The 23445-nt window shown below is 47.6% G+C and overlaps 2 protein-coding genes across 4 annotated transcripts in view; one reads left to right on the forward strand and one right to left on the reverse strand.

The window, feature by feature from the left end:
* Positions 1-17355, forward strand: part of FAM13C (family with sequence similarity 13 member C) — an 835708-nt gene extending 818353 nt beyond the window's left edge. Inside the window, exon 14 of the mRNA XM_069611221.1 lies at positions 16096-17355. Within this exon, the coding sequence (XP_069467322.1) occupies positions 16096-16219 (124 nt within the window). The 3' untranslated portion in view covers positions 16220-17355. The remainder of the gene's footprint in view (positions 1-16095) is intronic.
* PHYHIPL (phytanoyl-CoA 2-hydroxylase interacting protein like) overlaps positions 17065-23445 on the reverse strand; it is a 384776-nt gene continuing 378395 nt past the window's right edge. For all 3 annotated transcript variants that reach the window (XM_069611223.1, XM_069611224.1, XM_069611222.1), the window contains one exon: positions 17065-18389. In XM_069611223.1, coding sequence (XP_069467324.1) covers positions 17855-18389 — 535 coding nt within the window. In that variant the 3' untranslated portion in view covers positions 17065-17854. The remainder of the gene's footprint in view (positions 18390-23445) is intronic.

Genomic DNA, 23445 nt, shown 5'->3' on the forward strand with positions numbered 1-23445 from the left:
ACTTTCCCAAATCCCACCTGGTCCCGTCACAGGTCGCACTGTTCCTGGGAGCCAAGCTCGATACGGTGGCACGATTGGCTTCTCCGTCAGAAGAAAGGAAGAAGGCCATTCTGGGCAAGGTGCAGCGCCTGCTGGCCACAGACATGGCCAGGGTGAGGTCCATCAAGTCCCTTCTCGGCATGATGTCCTCTTGCATCTACCTGGTGCGCCTATGCAGGCTGCGGATGCCCCCTCTACAAGAGTTCCTCGACGACCGTTGGATGCAAGCGGCGGGCAGCTTCGAAGACAAGATCCTGCTCAACGAGGTCTTTCGCCCATCAATTCGGTGGTGGGGCACCCGCGCGCATCTCGCGGTGGGCACAGACTTTCCGACCCCAGCACACCAGGAACCTGTGACGACGGATGCCTCCCTGGAAGGATGGGGAGCGCACACCGGAGATCTTCACGCGAGAGGCCTTTGGCTCCCGGAGGAGAGGTCACTCCACATCAACATCCTGGAGCTCCGAGCAGTGTTCTGGGCTCTCAGGTTGTTTCTCCCGTCCCTCAAGGGCAAGGTGGTGAGGATCTTCACCGACAACACCACCACAATGTTCTACATCCGGAAGCAGGGGGGAACCGGGTCCCCGGCTCTATTCACTCTGTCGCTGGCCAGGGCAGGGCTGGCTCATGCCTCCATCAAAATACATCTAGCGGCAATCTCCCGCTGCACCATAACTACGGGACGATCATCTCTGTGGTCTCATCGCCTGGTGATGGAGTTTATGAAGGGACTATTCCATTCATTCCCGCCGGTGAAGGCTGTGGCCCCAGTGTGGGAGCTCAACGTGGTGCTGACCAGGCTCATGGGGGCGCCCTTCGAGCCTATGCATTCGGCACTGTTGAAGTTCCTGTCATGGAAAACAGCTTTTCTTGTGGCCATCACCTCTGCACGACGAGTGTGAGAGATCCAGGCCCTATCCTGCAAGCCTCCATACTTGACTTTTCACGAGACGAGGGTGGTGCTGAGGACGCATCCCTCCTTCATGCCCAAGGCGCCGTGGGACTTCCATCTCAACAAGCCCTTGGTGTTACCAGTTTTCTTCCCGTCGCCTTTGTCGCCGGCCGAAAGGACTTTGCACTCGCTGGATGTAGCTAGAGCGCTGAAGTCCTATGTGGATCGCACTAAGAGTTTTCGGAAGACATCACAAATGTTTGTGAACTTTGGACCTGTGAATCAAGGGAAGGCCCTCTCGAAGGCTTCCATTTTCAGATGGCTCTCCGGTCGTCCGAGAGCCCATTCGACCAGAGTGATCACTGTTACCACGGCGTTCTTGTCTGGTGTGCCCCTGCTGGACATCTGCAGAGCTGCTACGTGGAGGTCGACGCACACCTTCACGAGATTCTACTGCGTTGACCGGGATTCCAGGGAGGAGTCCAGAGTCGGCCAAGCAGTGCTGCGCAACCTGTTCGCCTGAAGGTGGGCCTGGTGAGGAAGTAAGGGATGCTTAATGTTGAGTTATGAAATGCTTAATGTTGAGCCTTGCCACCTCCCGTGGTTGTGCATGTGTATACTACTATGTATTCTTATATTCATGAGCATGTGAATCCATGCCAGACCCCATGCTGGAGAAGGAACAAGTTACTTACCTGTAACTGTTGTTCTCCAGCACGGGTCTGGCATACATTAGATACGTGGTTACATGGTCCGGAAAAAGGGATGGGGGTAAAAAACACACAAGTGGCCTAAAATGTTGAAACAGTATCACCAATGGGACAAGTAAATAACAGTAAAGTGACAGTTGAGGGCCCGAACACTGAAAGGGCATCCTTGGGAAATGAACAATTTTATAATTGTCAAATTGAGGGGCCTTATCAGAATAATTGCAGACGGCCCTATGGCATTCCTCCGCAACACCAACAGGAAATATGGCCAACAACAAAATCCATTCGGATCAAGGAAGTACAGAGTTACCAGACATGGACAGTTTCAGCAATTGGGACATTGCAACCTTTGTATCGCCAGTGATTGACCCTTTTTGACAGGTAGACCTATTCAGGTATTGTCTTGGAACACGAGAAGTCACCCCCTTCCAGAGGAAAAAACACTAATAATATTGGCTGACTTGCTATTCTTGCAGAGAATGTGGCTGATGCAAACTTTGCCAATTGATGGATTTACGATCTATACTCAAGAAGCAATTAAAGGAACGAAGGGGAGGTTGAGGAGAGGCCTGTGCATTGGAGACAAAAGTCACCTTCACATGACAGAGTACAATCAAGTGTGCTCTGATAATAACCTCCTCTATTCTGTGATTGCTGACTTCCTACAAGATCCTCTCTGCCCCCAGATCCACCCGGCCCGGAGGGGGTGTTGCCCAGATCTTCTCTGCGTGGATTCATCCCCACTCAGACTTACTCCTCTTTCGAATGCCTTGTCTGGAGGCTCTCTCTCTCTCCTACCCACTCTCTTACTGTTGCTACTATCTACCGGCCCCCTGGTCAATCACCTCTTTTTTTCTCCGAGTGGGAAGACTTATCCTCCTCCCTCCTGGACTCAACCACTCAACCTCTGCGATTCGCTCTCCCTTTCTACCCTCCTCTCCGGCCTGACTCACTCTTCTGGTCACACACTGGATGTCGTGATCTCCACTGGCCCCCCCCCTCTCTATTCCCCTCACCACTCCTCTCTCCAGGAGTGGTCACTGCCTCCTCTCCTCACATCTTTCCATCTCCTCCACTCAAGCCAAGTCTACCCCAAGATTGCTACCCACCTTCTCGGACATCTGGCCCATGAAGCGTGTGTCATTTGAGGCTTTCGCTGCCACCTTCTCCCCCCCTTCAAACCCTGGCTGACTCACACCCTGACACTGCCCTGTCCCTGCTTTATTCCTCTATTTCTGCTGCTCTTGATGCTCTTGCCGCTGTTATGAGGATCCATTTGAAGACCTAAGCCAAGTGCAATTCTTGGTATGACTCTGACCTAGCTGCACCCAAATGTAAGTGTAGGGTGGCTGAGAGGAAATGAAGGGCTTCTTGTTCATCCTCAAACAAACTGGCCTGCCGCCTGCTCCAAAGGCAATACCGACCGACCCTCTGTCCGCACTAAGAGGAGTCCACATTCAAGCCCGTGGCTCTGTGACTTCTAACAACTCGGCCAAACTCTTTAAAATCTGTAAGGAGCTGGCCAACCCTGATGCAGTCTCCACCCCTCCTCTCGCCTCCCAGGCCCTTTGCAATGCCCTTGCTTCCCACTTTATCTCTAAAACTCAAGACATCTTGTCCACCCTCTCCTTCGCTCCCCCTCCTCTCCCCTCTCCTTTTCTGCTTACTGACCCTCCTTCAGCTACCTGCCCCTCCCGCTTTCTCCTCCTTTCCTCTTCTCCCCTGATGAGGTCGCTAGACAAGTCCGATCTATGAAAGCCTCATCAAAACAACAGGTCCATCCCAGTTCATCTAAAACCACTAAGGACCACACCGATAACCTTGCTCCGGCCCTTGACGAATTCTGCAACCACTCCTTTGCCTCTGGATCTTTCCCCTCCCCTCTGAACCACTCACTCCCTTGTGCAACCTCTCCTCAAGAAACCCACAGCTGATCCTTCTTGTCTGGCTAATTATCGCCCTATTTCCATTACTCCCTTCTTGGGTAAACTCCTGGAGAAGATGGCCATCTCTCAGCTTAGCCTGATTCTGTTGGCTCTCTCCATGACCACCAATCTGGTTTCAGAGCTGCCAGAAGCACGGAAACTGCTCTCCTGAACATCTGTGAAGACCTGCTCTCCAACCTTGACTCTAACATTCCCTCTGTCCTCATCCTACTTGATCTCTCCTCTGCTTTCTACACGGTCAACCATACCACCCTGCTCAACCCTCCCCTTGAAACCTGGGTATCACCCATCAGGCTCTGGCCTGGCTGACCTCTTTCCTCTCTGATCGACCTTCCAAGGAACAACTTGTGTCCTTCCTATTTTCTATCTCCCTCTCTACCTGTGGTGTTCCCCAGTCCTAACCTCTCGCCCTGGCTTTTCAACCAACACCTGGCAACTCTCGCCTACTGCATTTCCATTTTCTGCTCATGTTTTCAGTGCTATGCTGATGACGCCCAACTTATTTTCAGGCTTCCCTCAGCCACCTCCTCTCCTTCCCTCATCTTTGATTGCCTAACTGCTGTTCAAAATTGGTGTGCCGCCAATGATCTTTGTCTAAATACCAACAAGACTGACTGTACACCTTCACCATTCTTTCCCCTCACTCTATGACGGGCCCCCCTTGGCCCTCCTCTTACCCCTAAGTACCTCGGGTCATCTTTGACTCTACCCTGTTCTTCTCCTCACACATCTCTGCTGTCTCCAAAAAATCAAACGCTTACTGCACCTCCTCGGAGGTACTCTGCCTTTCCACTCCTTCACTCAGAAGCTCAGTGTCTCCAAATCTCTGGTTCTCTCCGGATTGGACTACTGTAACATCCTCTTTCTAAATCTACCTGCTCCACTCTCTGCCCTTTACAACTAATCCAGGACAGGACTACGAGACTTGTCCTTGGCCTCAAGCCCTGGGATTGCATCTCTCCAGCTCTGATATCCCTCCATTGGCTCCCAGTAGATGCAAGGATTACATTTAAAACCCTTTGCATTGTCCACAGGATTTTCTGGGGCCTGGGTCCAAAATACCTTCAACTTCCCCTCTGGAAATACCTCCCCTCTCGAGCCCTTTGCTCCTCTATTTCTAACTCCCTTAGGGTCAGTCGTTTTTCAAAGAAACGTGCTGCAGTAGATCTCTTTCTTCAGCTGGGGCCTTCCTTTGGAACAGCATCCCTGCCACCTTGAAACTTGAGAACCCTCTCCACTTCTACAAGCACCTCAATACCTTCCTCTTTGGCGCTGCCTTCTCCCCTGCTGATCTGTTCATTCTCTCGGCAACGTGCACCTGGCCATCCTCTGTCCTTCGGGCCCAGGTACCTTCTCACCCTGCCACCCACCTGCACTGCCTCTGGGCCACCACTTGCACTGGGGTCTGTATCTGTACCCATACAGTCCCCCACCCACCTTTTTTCTGCACTTATCACATATACCCTATCTGACTAACCTAGCACTTGCCACTTGCTGGATGCGCTACCACTATTTATCGCCTTTACTTAGTAGTTATTTACTATATTTATTAATATTTATTCTTTTCTCTCCTCTGTTCTGCACTTTCCACTTCTCCCCCCTTCCATGCAATTTCCCCCTTTCTCATGCACTTGCGCATTCTTAATGTCACTGGGCCTACTAAGATCGTTGTTTTTTTGTTCTCCCCTGTTCCCCTCCCTTTGCCTGGTCGCGCTCTGAAACACTTGTGTATGAGCACAATATAAATAAAATATCATTTAATTTCCCAAACAGAAACATTAAGACTCTGGCCATTGTTCTATATGACCCTCTTGACAGCACTTGTACTCAAACGTTATTGGATGAACTTAAAAGGATACTAGAAGCATGGCAGGGAAGAACAAGTGATAGTATGGCAGGTGATAGATAGTATGTCGTGCATGGATACTATATTTGCAACCTACCAAGTACGAGCACAGATGGTGTCCTATACAGTACATTTTAATGCATTGAGTGACCATGCAGTACTACTTACTCCCATACAAAAAGGTGGCTATGGGAGGACCGATTGCGCAGGCCACTAGTAATACAGAGGGCAATAGCATGAGGTGGACGACCACAAATGTTAAAAGAGCAAATATGTTATTAACTAGATTTGTACCTTTTGGGGGTCAATTGTTAAAAGGAAATGAATACAACATAAATATACTAGCAAAATATATTACTGATGTACTCACGCCGGGCGGTTTATAAATAAAATAAATTAGAGGGAAACTATCCTGCGATATTTGACATTGAATCACATAATACAAGGAAATTGTACTGCAAAGCTATTCGTAGCTTTAAACTTTGTAGGTCCTTAACTGCAGAAGGGAAACAGAATGAATTGATTAAATGGAACAAGTTACTTACCTGTAACTGTTGTTCTCCAGCATGGATCTGGCATGGATTCCCAGGCTCATGAATATTACCCGTCGTCAGGCTGGGAATCCTCGGTAAAGAAAAAATCAGTATCAGTTTCGTTTCTGATCTGTCTTTCTCAGTAGTAACCAATCACTGGTCTCTGGGTCATACTGCCCCAGCCAATGACTGCCCTCTCCCTAAGCCCCGCCTCTGGCAGCCATCTTCAGATTTGGTAGCATGCAAAGTGGCAGTATGACCAAGTGAAGAGCCGTAGAGGGGCAGGAGGGAGGGTTCGCATGTGAATCCATGCCAGACCCATGCTGGAGAACAACAGTTACAGGTAAATAACGTGTTCCTTCTCCAGCATTTAAGTCTGGCTGGATTCACATGCTCATGAATATAAGAATACATAGCAGTACACACATGCCCAACCAACGGGAGGTGGAAAAACGGCTCAACATTAAGCATTACATCAAAACTCAACATTAAGCAGTTCTTACCTCCTCACCAGGCTCACCTTAGGCTAACAGGTTGCGCAGCACCGCTTGGCCGACCCTGGACTCCTCCCTGGAATCCTGGTCGACGCAGTAGAATCACGTGAAGGTGTGCGTCGACCTCCACGTAGCAGCCCTGCAGATGTCCAGCAAGGGCACACCAGACAAGAATGCCATGGTAGCAGCAATAGCTCTGCTCGAATGGGCTCTCGGACGGCCAGGCAACGGTCGGTTTGCCAACCGATGACAATGCGTGATGCAGCCGGAGAGCCATCTGGAAATGAAAGCCTTCGAGAGAGCCTTCCCTTGGTTCACAGGTCCAAAGTTCACAAAAAGCTGTGATGTCTTCCGAAAACTCTTTGTGCGGTCCACGTAGAACTTCAGCGCTGTAGCCACATCCAACGAGTGCAAAGTCCTCTCGGCCGGAGACGAAGGCGACGGGAAGAAAACAGGTAACACCAAGGGCTCGTTGAGGTGGAAGTCCGACGGCACCTTGGGCATAAACGAGGGGTGCGTCCTCAGCACCACCCTCGTGTCATGAAAAGTTAAGTATGGAGGCTTGCAGGATAGGGCCTGGATCTCTCCCACTCGCCGTGCGGAGGTGATGGGCACAAGAAATGCAGTCTTCCACGACAGGAATTTCAACGGTGCCGAATGCAGGGGCTCGGATGGCGCCCCCATGAGCCGGGGCAGGGGCCTTCACCGGCGGGAACGATCGGAACAGTCCCTTCATAAATTCCTTCACCAGGCGATGGAACCACAAGGACGCCCGTCCTGTGGTTCTGGTGTATCGGGAGATCGCAGCCAGATGTATCTTGATGGAAGCGTGAGCCAGTCCAGCCTTGGCCAGCGACAGTAGGTACGGCAGCACTTGAGGGGCCGTAATCCGTAGAGGGTTAATCTTCTGTGCACGGCACCAGACAGAGAACCTCTTCCACTTATGTCCGTAGCACTTGAGAGTTGGGGACGCCCTGGCTTTGCAAGGACCTCTCTGCAGTCAGCGGGATGTCGTACCCTCCAAACTCTAGCGCTGCAGGAGCCAGGCCTGCAAGTTCAGCGACTCCGGGTCATGATGAAGTATGGCGCCTCCTTCTCTAGAGAGAAGATCCGCGTCCGTTGGCAGCTTGACTGGTGGGGACGCTGACAAGTCCAGAAGGTCCGGGAACCAGATCTGCCTCGGCCACGCCGGTGCAACCAGGATCATCCTGCACCGGGACCTGTTGAGCTGGTTGACGAGTCGGAGCAGCAACGGCAACGGAGGGAACGCATAAAGGAACAGGCCTTCCCAGGGGAACGAGAAAGCATCGCCCATGCTCCTCGGCTGGGGAAACCTGCTGGCGAACCTCTGGCACTTGGAGCTTGTCGCTGTCGCGAACAGGTCGATCTGGGGTTTTCCCCATCGTCGGAAGACTCGATCCACTTGATCCTGACATAGTTCCCACTCGTGGCACGAGCACAGCTCCCTGCTGAGTGACTCGGCGATGGTGTTCTTTATCCCTGCCAGATGAAAGGGCACCAGAAACATCCATTGGGCGACGGCCCAATGCCACAGATCCTGGGCTTTCTTGGAGAGGGCTGGGGATCTGGTTTCTCCCTGCTTCCGATGTAGAACATCGTGGTGGTGTTGTCGGTGAAAATTCTCACCACCTTGCCCTTGAGGGACGGGAGAAAGGACCTGAGGGTCCAGAACACTGCACGGAGCTCCAGGATGTTGATGTGGAGCATCTTCTCCTCTGGGAGCCACAGGCCTCTTGCGTGAAGATCTCCGGTGTGTGCTCCCCACCCTTCCAGGGAGGCATCCGTCGTCTCCGTTATCTGGTGGGATGGGGTCTGAAAGTCTGTGCCGGCCATGAGATGAGCGCGGGTGCCCCACCACCGGATCGCTCGCCGGAAGGTCTCGTCGAGCGGAATCCCGTCCTCGAAGCTGCCCGTCGCTTGGATCCAGCGGGAGTCGAGGAACTTTTGCAGAGGGCGCATCCGAAGCCTGCACAGGCTCACAAGATATATGCAGGAGGACATCATCCCGAGGAGGGACTTGATGGACCTCACCCTGGCCACGTCCGTGGCCAGCAGACGCTGCACCTTGCCCAGGATGGCCTTCGTCCTTTCTTCCGACGTTGAGGCCAGGCGCGCCACTGTGTCGAGCTTTGCTCCCAGAAACAGTGCGACTTGTGACGGGACCAGGTGGGAATTGGGAAAGTTGATGGAGAATCCCAGGTCCAAGAGCAGCTGGACGGTCTTTGCTGTGTGATCCACGGCGAGCTCCCTTGTCCCTGCTCGGATGAGCCAGTCGTCCAGGTAGGGGTAGATGTGGATTCCCTGCAGGTGCAGCCGCACCGCCACCGGTGCGAGGCCCTTGGTGAACACCCTGGGTGCCGACTTCGATCCGAACGGGAGGGCCTTGAACTGGTAGTGCCATCCTTGGACCACGAACCTGAGGAATTTCGGTGAGCTTTCAGAATGGGGATGTGGAAGTACGCATCCTCCAAATCCAACAACGACAGGAAATCGCCCTCCTCCAGTTGTCCCAGCACATGCTGTAGGGTGACCATCCGGAACTTCTGTGCCTTGATGTACTTGTTCAGCCGTCGCAGGTCCAGGATGGGGCGCCATCCTCATGTCTTCTTTTTTACTAGGAAGTACCTTGAGTATACTCCGGAGCCCCGGAGCGTCTTCGGGACGAGCTCGATGGCACCTTTTTTGAGCAACGCCCTCACCTCCAAAAGTAGTTGAGGGACGTGATTTTCCTTCCTGACCACGGGTGGAATGCGGGGCACTTTTTTAGAAATTCGAGGGTGTGCCCCTGGGCCAAGGCTTCTAGCACTCAATGGTCGGTGGAGATGGACTCCTACACGCTGACGAACTTCGCCAGCCGGCCTCCCACCGGGGTGCTTCGGTGGGGGCCCGACCCCGCTGTCGGTTCAATCTTATTTGGAGGGCGCCTTGCTGCCTTGGCCTCCCTGGCGACAACAGCGGGGCCCCCCCGACTTGCCTCGTCCTCTATAGGCTTCCTGCGACGAGGAGCGGGCTGCTTGGCGGTACGTAGAGGAGCCACCGCCGAATACCTTGGAGGCACCCTGCTTGCCTCCGGAGGTCCGAAAGGACGGCCTCCGTTGCTGGAGAACGCCTAGGGCCCTAGCAGTCTCTGTGTCTGCCTTGATGGCTTGGAGGGACTCATCCACCGTTTTCCTAAACAGATTGCTCCCGTCGAACGGCATGTCCAACACCTTGGCTTCTACATCCTGGCAGAAATCCGTCGCCTTGAGCCAACCTCGTCGTCTAAGGCAAACGCTGTTGCCTAGCTGGCAGAAACTGGTGTCGGCAATGTCCGTTGCCACCGTAATGACGTGGTCCGCGCCACTTTGCCTTCTTGCAAGATCTCCAGGCCTCGGCCCTCTTGTCATCCGGTAGGAAGTCCAACAGGGGGGCGATCTTGTACCATAACTCCCTGTCGTAGCGGGCCACGATCGCAAGGGCGTTGGCCGCTTTAATCGTTGTTGCCGCCGACGAGATAAGTCGTCGTCCCATTGCGTCCAGCTTCTTCCCTTCGCCGTCCGGCGGGGAGGTTGACGTTGAGACCGATGCCCCCCCGCTTTCTTCTTGGCCGCCGCTGACACGACCGAGTCCGGGGTAGGTTGTGCCCTAAGGCACAAAGGGGCTGCGTCGGGGACCCGGTACTTCTTCTCGTACCGATCCTTCTTGTCAGGTGTCGTAGATGGGTTCTTGAGAAGGGTGAGACCTCGTCCCAGATGTTATCCAGCAGAGGCACGGCGAGAACTGACTTCCTCTTGGCCTTGCGCCATTGGTAAAGGAAACCTTCCTTCTTCTTCTCTTCGGGGTAGAGCTGAAAAAGCTTGGATGCCCTGGCGATCATTGCATGGAAAGATCCGATCTCATCGGACGGGGAGGCCCGGGCTGGTGATGGGAGCTCCATCCCGTCGTCACCGCCGTCGTCGTCGGTACCCGTCGTGGCCGTGTCTGTTCCCGTGTCATCCCCAGGGATGGGGGACATGGGTAAAGGCCGAGCAGGCCGCGAGGGCTGAGAAGGCAGGGCTGGGTGGATCCGTCTTCTCTTGTTCTGGGGGCTTCCACCCAGGACCGGCTCTGGTTCCTCCATCGGGCCTGGTACCGGGTCCTCCGTCGGTGGTAAGGGCAATCTCATCCTTATCTCCGAACATAAGGATTGTATTGCCAACAAAATGGCCGCCGAGTTATCCTGCGGTTCCGGAAGCGACGGGTGACTAGGACCCTCGCCGGTGCCGCCGTCACTCTCGTCGTCACCCTCGTCGGGATCCCTCCCGTGGGGACGGGCCTCTTCGATGCCCTCGTCAAGGCCCTCTAGGACTTCTGCCAGCTTCTCCTCGGATGTTGTGTCCGTGTCCACAATGGCCACCCCCCTCTTTTTCCGCCAGGGTCTTAACGGGGGTCTTTTCGATGGGTCTGAAAGAGGCTTCCCTCCGCGGGGGCAGGGAGACTCTGGGCCCTGAGGTTGCCTCCACTGGTGTAGCCTCCACAGGCTGCACCAGGGCTGCCGCGACTCCCTCGATAGAGGCCTTGGCCGGGTGAATCAAGGCCTTCACCGCCCTAGGCGCGCTTGAGACCTTCACCTTGGGGGGAGGGTCACCGCCTCGCTCCCCCTCGGCCGAATCCTTTGAGATCGACCGGGGCCTCTCCAGAGGATTACCCGGGTTCTTGGATTTCCTCTTCCCCGAACCAGAGCGTTGGCTCGTGGTTGATGGTGGGGAAGGCACGTGGTTGATGGGAAGGCGTGCTGCCTGGCAGCCGAACAGCCCAAACGTTCGGCGCTCCAGGTGCCCGCAGACTTTGCCTTCTGTTGGGCCGCCGTCGCCGGGGCGCCCTCACAGGACTTAGAAGACTGCTCGGACTTCTTCTTCTTCTTCTCACCTGACGGACTCCTCCCTTCCAGCCAGTTGGAGAGACGAAGGTGTCGGTCCCTGATGGTCCCTTCCGACATGTTCCTGCAAAACGCACAGTCCTTCTCCACGTGCGTTTTGTCCTCATGAAGGCAGTAGAGACATTTCGAATGCTCGTCCTCCTTGAACACATTATGTAGCTGGCATCCAGGGCAAACCCTGAACAGCCTTCCGGGCGTCGAGCTTCCTTTCTCCTGGGCCACGTCCGAGTAGGCCGCAGAAACTTCTGGAATCCCCCAAGAAGCGTAACTCGACGAAATCTTCACCCTTGAGGGGCGTAGAAAAAAATCCGACACGGATACCCGTTAATCGGATGTAGAGACGGTGGAGCTTGAGGCTCTATTTGACCGAAAAATTAGAAATTCTCTTTGAAAAAGCGCAAAAACGCAGCAAAAGCTCGAGAGCTAAACACAAGGACTCCCAACACTTGAGTGTGCAGTAAAAATCTGAAGATGGCTGCCAGAGGCGGGGCTTAGGGAGAGGGCAGTCATTGGCTGGGGCAGTATGACCCAGAGACCAGTGATTGGTTACTACTGAGAAAGACAGATCAGAAACGAAACTGATACTGATTTTTTCTTTACCGAGGATTCCTAGCCTGACGACGGGGAATATTCATGAGCATGTGAATGCATGCCAGACCCCATGCTGGAGAAGTAGAACAGATTACAAGCAGCGGCTAAGGACACATAAAAGTAATAAAAAGCCGCCAAATTGGGAATTGATTTTAGATTAACAAAAGTCCACAAAGCCAAGAAGTTCTGGCATATGTACCAGACATATATATTTGTGTTAATCCCTGAGGAAAACATCACTATCTCTGAGGAGAGCTGGTGTGAATACATTGGCAAACTGTATTGGGATAAAACACTGGAAACAAATGAAGGTGTAGATGGGTAAAAGCAGTGAATGACCATCAATATTATCTTTAATGAAGTGGACATACATCTGATTAAATAACTTAACTGAAGTCATCAAGAGCCCCGGGGCCAGATGGCTTAGCAAACAGTCATCAAGCAAAATCCATGGACATTGGCAAAAATACTGTTCCACAGTTTTATGCAGATATGGACTGTGGGAATATTCCCCGATAGCTGGTGTCGCTCTATTCTGATTCCCGCACATTAAAGGGGCCCACTAATTGATTCTAGTAACTTTAGACACCTGGCAGTGCTGGATTCCAGCAGCAAGATCTTTGTCACCATTTTATTAAAACAGCGGAATAAATGGTTGCAGACTTAGAAGTTATTAAGCCCCTTGCAGGCAGGTTTTAGAAGTGGATGCATTACTATGCACAGCATATGGGCTATACAGTTGCTTGTGGCAGTGGCAACACGTAGGATAAATAGCTGCCTTTATCTGTGTTTCATTGATTACTTCTCAGAGTTCGACGGTGTCATCCATGCTCGCTTGTGGAGTAAACTAGAAGAGTGGTGGATCAACCCGACCCTGTTGTACTACATCAAAACATTATACACAAATACCAGTGTATCGGTTAGAGCCTCGCAGGAGGGCATATTAGCAAAATATATTAACACCAATCTAGGACTAAAACAGGGCTGCGTCCTTGCCCCCGCCCTTTATAACTTATATGGGGAAGACCTATTTGGAAAAGAGCTGCAGTTTCCCACCTAAACTAGCTGGAAAGACTGTGGGATGGTTGTCATACGCGGATGACATGGGGCCTCGTTATGAGGTTGCCAGTCCAGTAACAACGGTACCGGTAAGCTTGCAGGTACTGTTGTTACCGGATCGGCCCACTACAAGATCTGCTTGCGAGGGCCTTTTCGCCCACCACGTTTGACCTGGCGGGCGGACCGGCACCCGCGAGCAGTCCATGTCGGATGCACCAGCACCATTCACAAATGGTTCTGGTGCATCCAACCTCCCCATTCCCATTAAGTCCAATGGGACTCAAATGGGAATGGGCAATTACCAGGTCCACCAAGGCCGTAATGCCCCAGTAAGCCCATTCCCGGGCGCTGGAAAAGAAATTATTCCTGGCGGCACGGCCCGCCCCGCCGGTCTCACAATGAGACACCCATGGTCTTCATAGACCAAACCCTGGTGGGACTTCAAAGATTAATACACACCCTTTATTGCTATGTGAAAGAGAACGGTCTCCGGGTCAACTAAAATAAGACCAAGGGTATGACCCTGGGTGACAACAAACATCGTAGTCACTTGATATATAGGAGGAGAACGACTTGAGGTCTTAAATTCTTATGTCTATTTAGGGCAACCAATTTGATCATACATTCTATAAATTCTATAGACACTTTTTATGCAAATGTTATGGGACAATGGCAAGTGACAAAAACATTTTATTCACAGGAAATGTGGGGGCTCGGTGGAAGCCCTACTGGAGGTGTACAGAAAGAGCATTATTCCATGTACAATGTACGGTTTAGAAACATTGCCGGAAAAAGCACATTTGTTGGATTAAGAGCCTGGAAGGGAAATTGTTACGCTCCATGTTTGGTCTTCCGAACTCGGTCCCAGTAGAGGCATTGCGCCTAGAGCTGGCGCTAACTTCCCATGATGTGCTTTGGAAAATTGCATGCTGCAAGTTATATATTAAACTCTTGCACAGGGAAGAGAACCGGGATACCCTTATGAACCTTATAGCAGAACATGTGAATAGCACGCAGAAAAACCCGGCATACAGAGAGTTGGTCAATACTGTTTCTCAACATCTAGCCGAAATTGGACTCGACATACCCAAAGAAAATGAACTTTGCATATTTCCAAAAATGCACAAAATCAAATCACTAAATTGGGATAGAGTGCAAAATATAGCTGCACTCACAAGAAAGAAACTATATATGGAATATTCTAGGCAGGGACATGAACCTGGAGCCCCGTGAAATTATGTAACTAAGCTCTGTTTTCCTAGACTGCGTCGCTTTATCACATATCTCCGCCTAAACATATTAACAGTATATGAATACATGGGGTCATGGAACGGCATTGAGCGCAAAAGAGCGACTCTGTCGCCTCTGCAAACGAACAATTGAAACATCTAGACATACACTGACGGGATGCTTTGAAGTAAGAGGGCTGTACTTAAAGGGGTATGGTGACTTCTGTAGTGCAGAAACTAGCTAGCATACATTCGGACCAATTTTGGTCACTGATATACTCAGCAGACTCCACTGTAATCACTGCAGCAGTCTATCACATCTGGCTACTAGTCCTCCAAAAAATAAAAGTTAGCGGAAATAGATGAGGAGCTCATACATATATTGCCAGTAAGAAACTACTAGTCGTGCTTGCTTGTGATCATTCTTATTGTTCTTTTTCTTTTCTATTTACTGGTTTGCTTATTGCCAATTTTAAATGTGAATACCAATTTTAATTTTGAAATTTAAATATTTATTTGTACACATGATTGTGAAGAGGTCACATGTTTTTCTTCCTTTTTTCTCTTTTTAAATTGGTGCAAAAAGCTATTGCTATATGCACAAATAAAAAAAAAGTTGTTTCATTTGTATAATCTTAATAAAATAGCCTTAACATTTCAAAAAAAGAAAGCCAAAGACATTTTAGTACCTTAATATAGCACTAAGGTCATCTTGAAAACAGTACATATTTGATACTCAAGCAAGGCATGGGCCTCATTACAGTATGGCTATAACGGAATTACTGCCAATATTACTGCTTCGCCATATGAGTGGCCCTGGAGTGGATGATTTACCTCCAGCAGTATGCTGGAGGTAAATCCCCCAACTCTCTGCTGGATAATCTGCAGAATCGGCGGAATTACTGCTGCGGAATTACCGCTGCGCTAATTTGGCCAAGAAAGACCCATAGAGTCCTATGGACTCATACGAAATAGGGATTCACACCGCCACCGCCACTTGTAATCCGGCCGTAATTCCACCGGACCAAGTGGCAGTAACGAAAATTCATTTGGGCAGTATTCCAGCGGATTTACTGCTGGAAAACGCCCAACTCGTAATGAGGCCCATAGCCATGAGTTTGCGATGTACCATTTATTTTATTTTATTGGTCATTTGTAAAGCGCCTATACACAGGAACAGTGTTTCAAAGCACTTCAAGGCAGGGAAAGGAACAAGTGGTAAATGCAGTAAGACATTCTTACTGGGCCTTGAGTCATTCGGTCAAGTGCTATAAGCGTTAAATGGTACGGACACAGAGTAACAGGAGACTGTTTACAAAAAACATAGAACAAAACTGTCGTACTAGGCCTGACAGCATTTCAGAGAGTGCAAGTGCTTTGACATAAATGAAGGAGAGGAAGGGAAGTGGGGGAAAAAGGGGAAAGGGACAGGCAAGATGATGAGACAAAACATAGAACAAAACTGTCTAGGCCTGACAGCATTTCAGAGAGGGGGGAGGGATGGGCAAAAATGCAAGATAGAGGAGGGGAGCGGAAAGGTGAAAGAGGCACACATATGCAGTACGAAATGGAGGGTGCAGAGATGAAAAAGCACCTATATTCAAATGTCCCAGAAAGCACAACATGTGTAGTACGAAATGGAGGGTGCAGAGATGAAACGGCGCCTAGATTCAAATGTCCCAGAAAGCACAACATATGCAGTACGAAAGTTACCATTAAAATATAGGAAAGGGTATTTTGTATCTCTTATAATGTGTACATAACCTACATGATTCCATGAATGATAGATTGTCTAGCTTTCAAGAATTTCACTTTACATGTTATATTTTTCTTTTCAGGACTGCACAGAAGGAAGATCGCATTCCAATGGCTGAAGAGTATTGTGAATATAAACAGATTAAAGCTAAAGTCAGATTATTAGAAGTCCTTATCAACAAGCAAGATGTGTGTAAAACTATTTGAAACGTGCAAATGCAAAGAATAATCAGTATTACTGAAATGAGAAAATAACTGAGGGATTTTCTGCACATGTCGGACACATTGATATGCACTTTAATTGAGATACAGATGGGCAACTAGAAGAATGCCACCTCCACTGTAAATAGGATACCCTTTGAAGTGAGGTGAAACGTCAAAATCTTGTCATAGCCAAGGAAAATGTTTTGTTACAATTTATCATGAATGCCAATTGTTATGTCTGCATTGACCATGGCGTGCCACTTTATTTTGCCTCATATCTTAAAAAGCTTAGTGTAATTCATTACCAAAGCTAATTCTGAAGCACATACCTTAACAAATGTTATGCGAATATTTTCTTTCTGTTTTCACCAAAGATAATTTTGAAGAATAAAGACAATTGATATTTATGCTAAGGTTGAGTATGATAATCAGATCACAAAGATGAGCACTGAATGTTGTTTAAGAAGAGACATAATAATAGAAATGCTGAATATTTTTACACTGGGATTATATATATTTTTCTTTACTGTTTTAACATTACCATCCTCCTAAATGCCTTGGTGAAGATCAGTGGGCAAAATCAGATTTGACTGAAAGATGATGTAGAACATTCTGTTTCTTTGCAAGTTCAAAATAGAAATGGGAATGCTGGTGCATTACAGAGTGCTGCTAAAGTGCCAATTTCATTTAAAGAAAAATATCAATTTTTTTCGTATAGTATTAAATAATGATTTATAGCTTCTCACTTTATCAACCACATTTGTGTCCTAAATGTATGTAAGGTGTATGCATGTTGTTTTAAATGAGTCTACATTACCAACCATTTACTGGAAGAAAACAGTGACCACTTGAAAATGAACTTTTATTTGTATGAAGTTTCCTTATTTCAATGTACTGAATTAATCATTTTGAATTTCGTAAACATTAGAATGAGCTCCTTCGGTAATTTGCTTTAATTGAAATCATCTTAGTAAGAGTAAGAGGAACAGGTACACAACAATTGAAGTTTACAGTCTACATCTTTGATAAGGAAAGAATGGTTTATGATGTATACAATTGCTGTTCAAAGGTGTTCTATATATTCTAAATGATTGTAAATATTTTATACAACAGTACAAATAAAATATTTTTCTATCATATTATGTTGAGACACAGTATTTGTTCCCTTTCAGCTAATATAAATAACATGTAACACTGTCAAGCAACAAATTGTAAGTGCTGACATTTCTAGGCTTTGAGATTCAATTCATGCTGCAATTACAATTTTCCATGCTGTTCTGGTTTATCCCAATATTTTTAATATATTAAACTAATAGTTATTTCAGCTCCCTATAAGCCAGAATCATTTTCTGTATGCAAAAGCAGTCTATGTGGATGTTTGTTATGTTTGGCAAAAGATGCAAAAATTGCAGCATCTGGTTATAAATGAGTGACAAATACAAACAAAACGTTTTAGTAAAGCAGTGGCAACTTCACAGTTTTGATTAAAAAATAATATGTTTAAAATGATACTAAGAAGTCTAAAAATTGGCGTTTGCTTTTGGTGACAGCTGCATCGTGCATGCTTCTGAAGAGAATGTCTGATGATAAAACTAGATTATAGATGATCAAATGCTCCCAGATGGATAGAGAAAGCTGTTAACGTCCAACACTTATGTTGCAGGTTTTGCAGCTAGGATCTTTCTTTGCATTTGCGGTAGACAAACTCATTAACTGGTGGCCAATGATTTCAGCAACTGTGCCAACTGAAAGATCCACAGGGTCAGTAAAAATGACTTCCAAAATAACATCCTGGGCATGATGATAAACCAGGACACCATCTTCTTCATTGCAGGTCAGAAATTTGTTATCATTCATATTAAGAAGTGGAAGGCGTTGCTTGCAGAATTCATCACCTGGCGATCCCACGGGGGCGATAACCAGAATAACATAATGGTAGGCTGTGTACATACAGTAGAAGTCTCCAAAGTATAAATTCGTATTTGGATGAAACAGTTTTTCAGCTGGAATTTCAATCCTGTACCTTCCATATGGCGAATCTTGAGGAGGCTTGCCGGTATTGAACTCTGTGTTGCAGCTGAAAAAGATGCCCTCTAATTTGCTGCTGATTGGGGAGCCGTGACTACCACTATTGTCCTTGGCAGATGGCTGCATTATATTCCCATGTTGTTCCCTAAAAAAAAAAAAAGACTATTATTCTATTTTGTGAAGTACACAAATCGACAGTGCAATGTTAAAAAAACATAGTTTAATGCAGTAGCAGTCATACACTGTACCAGACATTACAAGAATTTCACATAGTGATAGATAACCCTGCATTTTCTGGATTAATTTCCTTCACTAGTTATCTAAAAGTACATCTCCAAGTCACAACACTTACATTTAACACAAGAATCAACTTCAAGAGATTATGCCTTCTCTCATAGGTTATATCGGAAAGCAGGCAAACAAGTCATATTTTATAATGAGCTCCCTCCAGCCAGTATGTTCAAGATACAGGGAAAATGCTAAAGCCTGTGGAACACTAGCCCAGAGGGCACGCCTGCACACCATGTTGGAGGGTGGTCTATGAGAAAGCAACATTTTCTCCTTCCGCTCTCTCATGGTGTGTCCCTGCCTACAAAAGTATTTCACCTAGGCTAATGTCCTCCATGCGGCCGGGCAATGTCAATGACTGCTCACAACCGTACAGGGGGCTTCAAAGACCTCATCAGTTACCGTGCCATAAGCATCTTTGACTTAGACAAACATTGCACAAGATCAGTCGTGTTGACTGCTTTGTGCCAAGAAACCCCTGGCCTGCTTTTTTAGGAACGAATCCTTGGGCAAATCTGGTACCATCTTGCTCAAGTGATCATTTATCCTGATCTGATCATTCAATTATTAGTCATCCCTACTATTTCTCTCATACAGTAACCACCATATGTTCCTAAGAATCTCTCCAACCTGGCTGCGAGGGCTTTTTTAAAAAAAATATCCTATCCTAAAGTAGTGATGGCTTGTGAATTTTCTTAGTGGAGCGGCATAAATATTTCCCACCAAATGGATGTAGAAATCGAGCGTACAAACGGTGCACATAACAGTATAAGGCAGTTTGAGAGATTTAGGGGGTGTGGCAGGGTTTCTCCTGCGAGAATAATTTTTAAAATATTTGGGTGCAATAGTGCATTGTTTGTAGCACATTTTGTGTGAAATAAATGTGCATAACACCATACAAATCGCCATCAGTTCTCTAGGGAACTGAAACATCCAATAAATGACAAGTTCCAAAGAGTACACACAATCATTTTACAACACATTTTCATGATGCCTCTGCACAACATATGCTAGCATTGCTACTGTAAAACACTTTCTTGATGATTGTACCTACAATAATCCACCATTGCCACTGAAAGACACTTTCATGATACCGGTGCCAACGATATATGTCCAAAATGCCACTGTAAAATATGTTAATAGCGTTGGTGCCACTAATATATGCCTGGAATCTCATTGTAAAACATGTTCATGACACGGGTGCCCACAATATATGTTGTCACTGACACTCTAAAACACTCATGAGGCTGGTGCCCACAATATGTGATTGCATATCCCCTATTTAAAAGGCAACGACTCCAAAACAATAAGTAGGACCTAATCCGCGCACACATACAAACACACACACGCCATTTTCTTTTCACTTACCTAATTGACAATTCAGCTGAGTTCCTCTTCTCTGCCAAGCGCACAACTCACAGGAAATAATCTGCAAGTGTCTGGGAATTGAGTTTCTGACCCCCCGCCATGTAGAGCTCTAAACCCTTAACACCTCTGCACTTTAAACCAGCAATGCAGTGAGGAGACACAGGAGCCCACCTGCAGGGATTGAGTCAGCAACTAAGTTGTGATGGACCAAGGTTTTTATTTTAACCCTATTTTGTGTCAGCGTGTGTTTCTTTTAAATTTGTTTCTGGTTGTATCTTCACTACGCATTTGAATCCTCCAGCGGTGACGACTCAGGAGGAGGGCAAATAGAGATGTGCTAGCCTGTGGAAGCTAGCTCTGTTTGGTGATGTTACTTTGTTTTTAAAGGTTTTTTGTGTTTTTCCTTAAGGGTGTTTGAGTTCATTTTGATCTGTCATTTGTTGTAGATGTCAGGTCGTGTAGTTTTCATTATGGGGCGTTTTGGTAATTGTTTTTATTTTGATGTATCATTCGTTTTGAAGGTGTTACATCGTGCAATGGTGGCAGCGTTGTTGCAGTCTGCCGTAGAATGTTCGCTGTCAAAGGGTTGTAGGTAGGTATTTACCCTGGTTTTACATACAGCCAGGTTTTGAACAATTATCGACATTTCAGAGGATCTACTGTTGTCGGGATTTATTTTGTGATTGAGTTCCACAATTTTGCTATGAGAATTGTAAGGAAGGCATGGTATCAAACAGTAAGACAGACACAAGTGATCTCAGTTCAAGGGTGTTTATTAAACTTTCAAATGGGTTGGTAAAACGCCTATCTAATTCTAAATCTAAAGATGGGAGCAAGCTATGACCATCAAATAATAATAACGCAGTCCTAGTCGAGTGTCAAAATAAAAGGGCATATACTAATAAACCTATTGCCAATCCTTACTTCTAAATACAAATTGTGTGGGAAACAATGTTATGGAAAAGAAAGTGTTCAAGAAATGATATGTCAGGATACTTGAGCCGTTGGCTCCTCTTCCCCACGTTTTCAGCACGGGACAATGCGGCACACGCGAGATTAGCGCACACTCTGGCTTCTCTAGCACGAGGATGTAGTTGAAAACCTCAGTATCAGGACCTTCTGTGCTGAAGTATCTTTTTCATTCAAAGTCTCTTACTACAGAGTGCCTAATGCGACAAACAACCATTTCCGTTTCTTCTTTCTCAGGATTTTCACATGTAAGATTTCTCAGGTGATTTACTGTTCACCCTGGGTCCCCCTCCGCTGGGCTCAGACTCACTTTCACACAATGTTCCCAATTGGTCTCACACCACTCTGGCAAAGTCTTAGAAACAAAAGGAATTCTCAGCAAAACGTCCTTTGTCAAAACACACTCTTCTTCTCACTTCGGGCTTTCCCTTCTCCAAACTTTTATCATCAAATGCTTTCGAAACGGCATGGGGTTTTACTTAAACCATAACTGACCACTTTCGACTTTCACAGTACTACCTTCTTTCCCAGTGTCTGATGGTACTTGTACTTTCTTTTGTCACTCGTACAGTTCAATACTCGATATATTACAATTCTCAATCTCAGTGGTTTCCCTCCGTCGGGATCAAATCAGTCTCTTAACTTTGCTCTTGTACTTCAAACTCGCAGTTTCAATGTTAACGTTTGTTAATTTTGTGTTAATGTTAATTCAGCTGTTCACAGGGAGTAGAGCAGACATTTCCTCAAGGCCTCAATGAAGGACAAGGCAGGTTTCCCATCGGTGTGTGGAAAACAGGGTCTTTCTCCTTGGTTTTCCTGGAGTTTCTCTTTCTCTCTTACAGCCTCTGTACCCCTCGATTTCCTCCGCTTACACTGGTGCTGCTCCACAAGAGCCGCTCCTTCTCGCCCCAGTCTCTCTCTGTCCCACAGCTTCGATCTGTCCCACAGTTTCGCTCTGTCTAAGTTTTGCTCTTTTGGACTACAATTCCCAGAATGCACATTTGAGGTCTTTGTTCCCACTTTGCGAGTTACAGGCAATTTTGGGATTTACACAAAGTTCTTTTGACACAACAGATTATCTAGTTTTAGCTTCTCTCGAGTCACAGGGCCTCCATATTTTTATCTTCAGTGACGAGGTGTTAACGGGTCCTCAATGGGGATTCACTTGCGGTCAGGTTCTTAACCCCTGCCCCTCACTACCTGGGTTACTGGAACTCAACCAGGGAGCAAGAACTAATTTAAACATGCCCAGAAAAGTGTAGCTGGTGTTTTGGCTGCCTGGGGCACGACTCCCCTGCCACACTGTAGCCCCCTTTATACTCACAGGCTCAGTGCCTTGGCAATCCGTCCTCCTTCTGGCTTCACAAGATTCTCCCAGCTGTTGACTTCTTCTTCTGGTCTTTGCGGTTCGGTCAGCAACTCCAGCTCGCTCAGAGTGTGCCTTATACTCTTTGAAAGAGTTGATTGGTGTCAGGTGTGAGTAGTCGCCCCTCCCTGCCTGACTCTGCCTGATCTCATTATCGGGACAACATGGAGACAGCCCATTGGAATCCATTGCCCATGGATTCCCGTGGGTAAATCCTCAGAACTCCCACCTGCCTCTTCTTCGTCCCAATAGCTGGAGTTCTAGGGTGGAAGTAGGGAGTTGTGGGTTTTCCGAGGGATCATGTGAAAACCATGTAGGTGTTTGTCTGCATGAAGGGAGTAAAGGTATTGTAGTGGGTGAATGGATTTTCTATTGGGTTCTTGTGATTTTATAGATGGTTTTAATTTCCCTGGTCGTTTTCTAATTGTTCTTACAGAAAGGTACTGGGGTATGATAGAATTCTGCTGACAATATCCCATGACAACTGAGGGGATGTCGGGTTGGGGTTTATCTGAACGGGAGGAATACCTTGTCTCTCCCGAGGGAGTGCCTCCCATAGTCCTCAAAGACCCACTCCCCGGGTGATCCTCCCTCGCGCGTCTGTCCCCAGGGTTGGGATCCAAGAGCGATGGCACTCTCCTGGCCACCTGAAAAAAGGATCCCTGGGAATAGCCTGAATAGAGAAGTATTTTTCTCATTTTGCCTTGATTCTTAAGTATGTCACTGTTTGATCTCAATGTCCTGCATGGATGGTAAGGGCTAATTTCTGATTGTAGGTATTCTTCTCCTTGTTCGTGCAGTGCTCTGTGAGCGATGCAGAGTCCTTTGAAGTGGATTCTTATCCTGGCTGGTAACGACTGTAGGCTTCTCAAGGCTGAGGTCATGTGGTCCATTCTGTTTATTCTTAGTAGAAGTCTTGGTTGCATTGCAGTTTTTTTTTCTTGAGCTAGTCAGGCATTCCTAGTTATAGGCAGTATCTGTGATATTATGCAAGGGTCCAGTGTGGGAAGCTTAGATATGGAAAGATGCATCTGATTGAGTGCAGGTAACAGAAGCATTTTCATACTATTGCTTTGACCTGTGGCTCTAGTGTGAGACAATTGTCCATGAGTGTTCTCAGATTTGTTAACACTGTTGATGTTTCTGGTCTTATTCCAATTTCTGGATGCCAAGGGAGGAAAGCCTGCAGTTCACTGTCATTGTGTGGGTT

This window comes from Ambystoma mexicanum, chromosome 8 (assembly GCF_040938575.1).
Source record: "Ambystoma mexicanum isolate Mex_15411 chromosome 8, UKY_AmexF1_1, whole genome shotgun sequence".
Lineage (NCBI taxonomy): Eukaryota > Metazoa > Chordata > Amphibia > Caudata > Ambystomatidae > Ambystoma > Ambystoma mexicanum.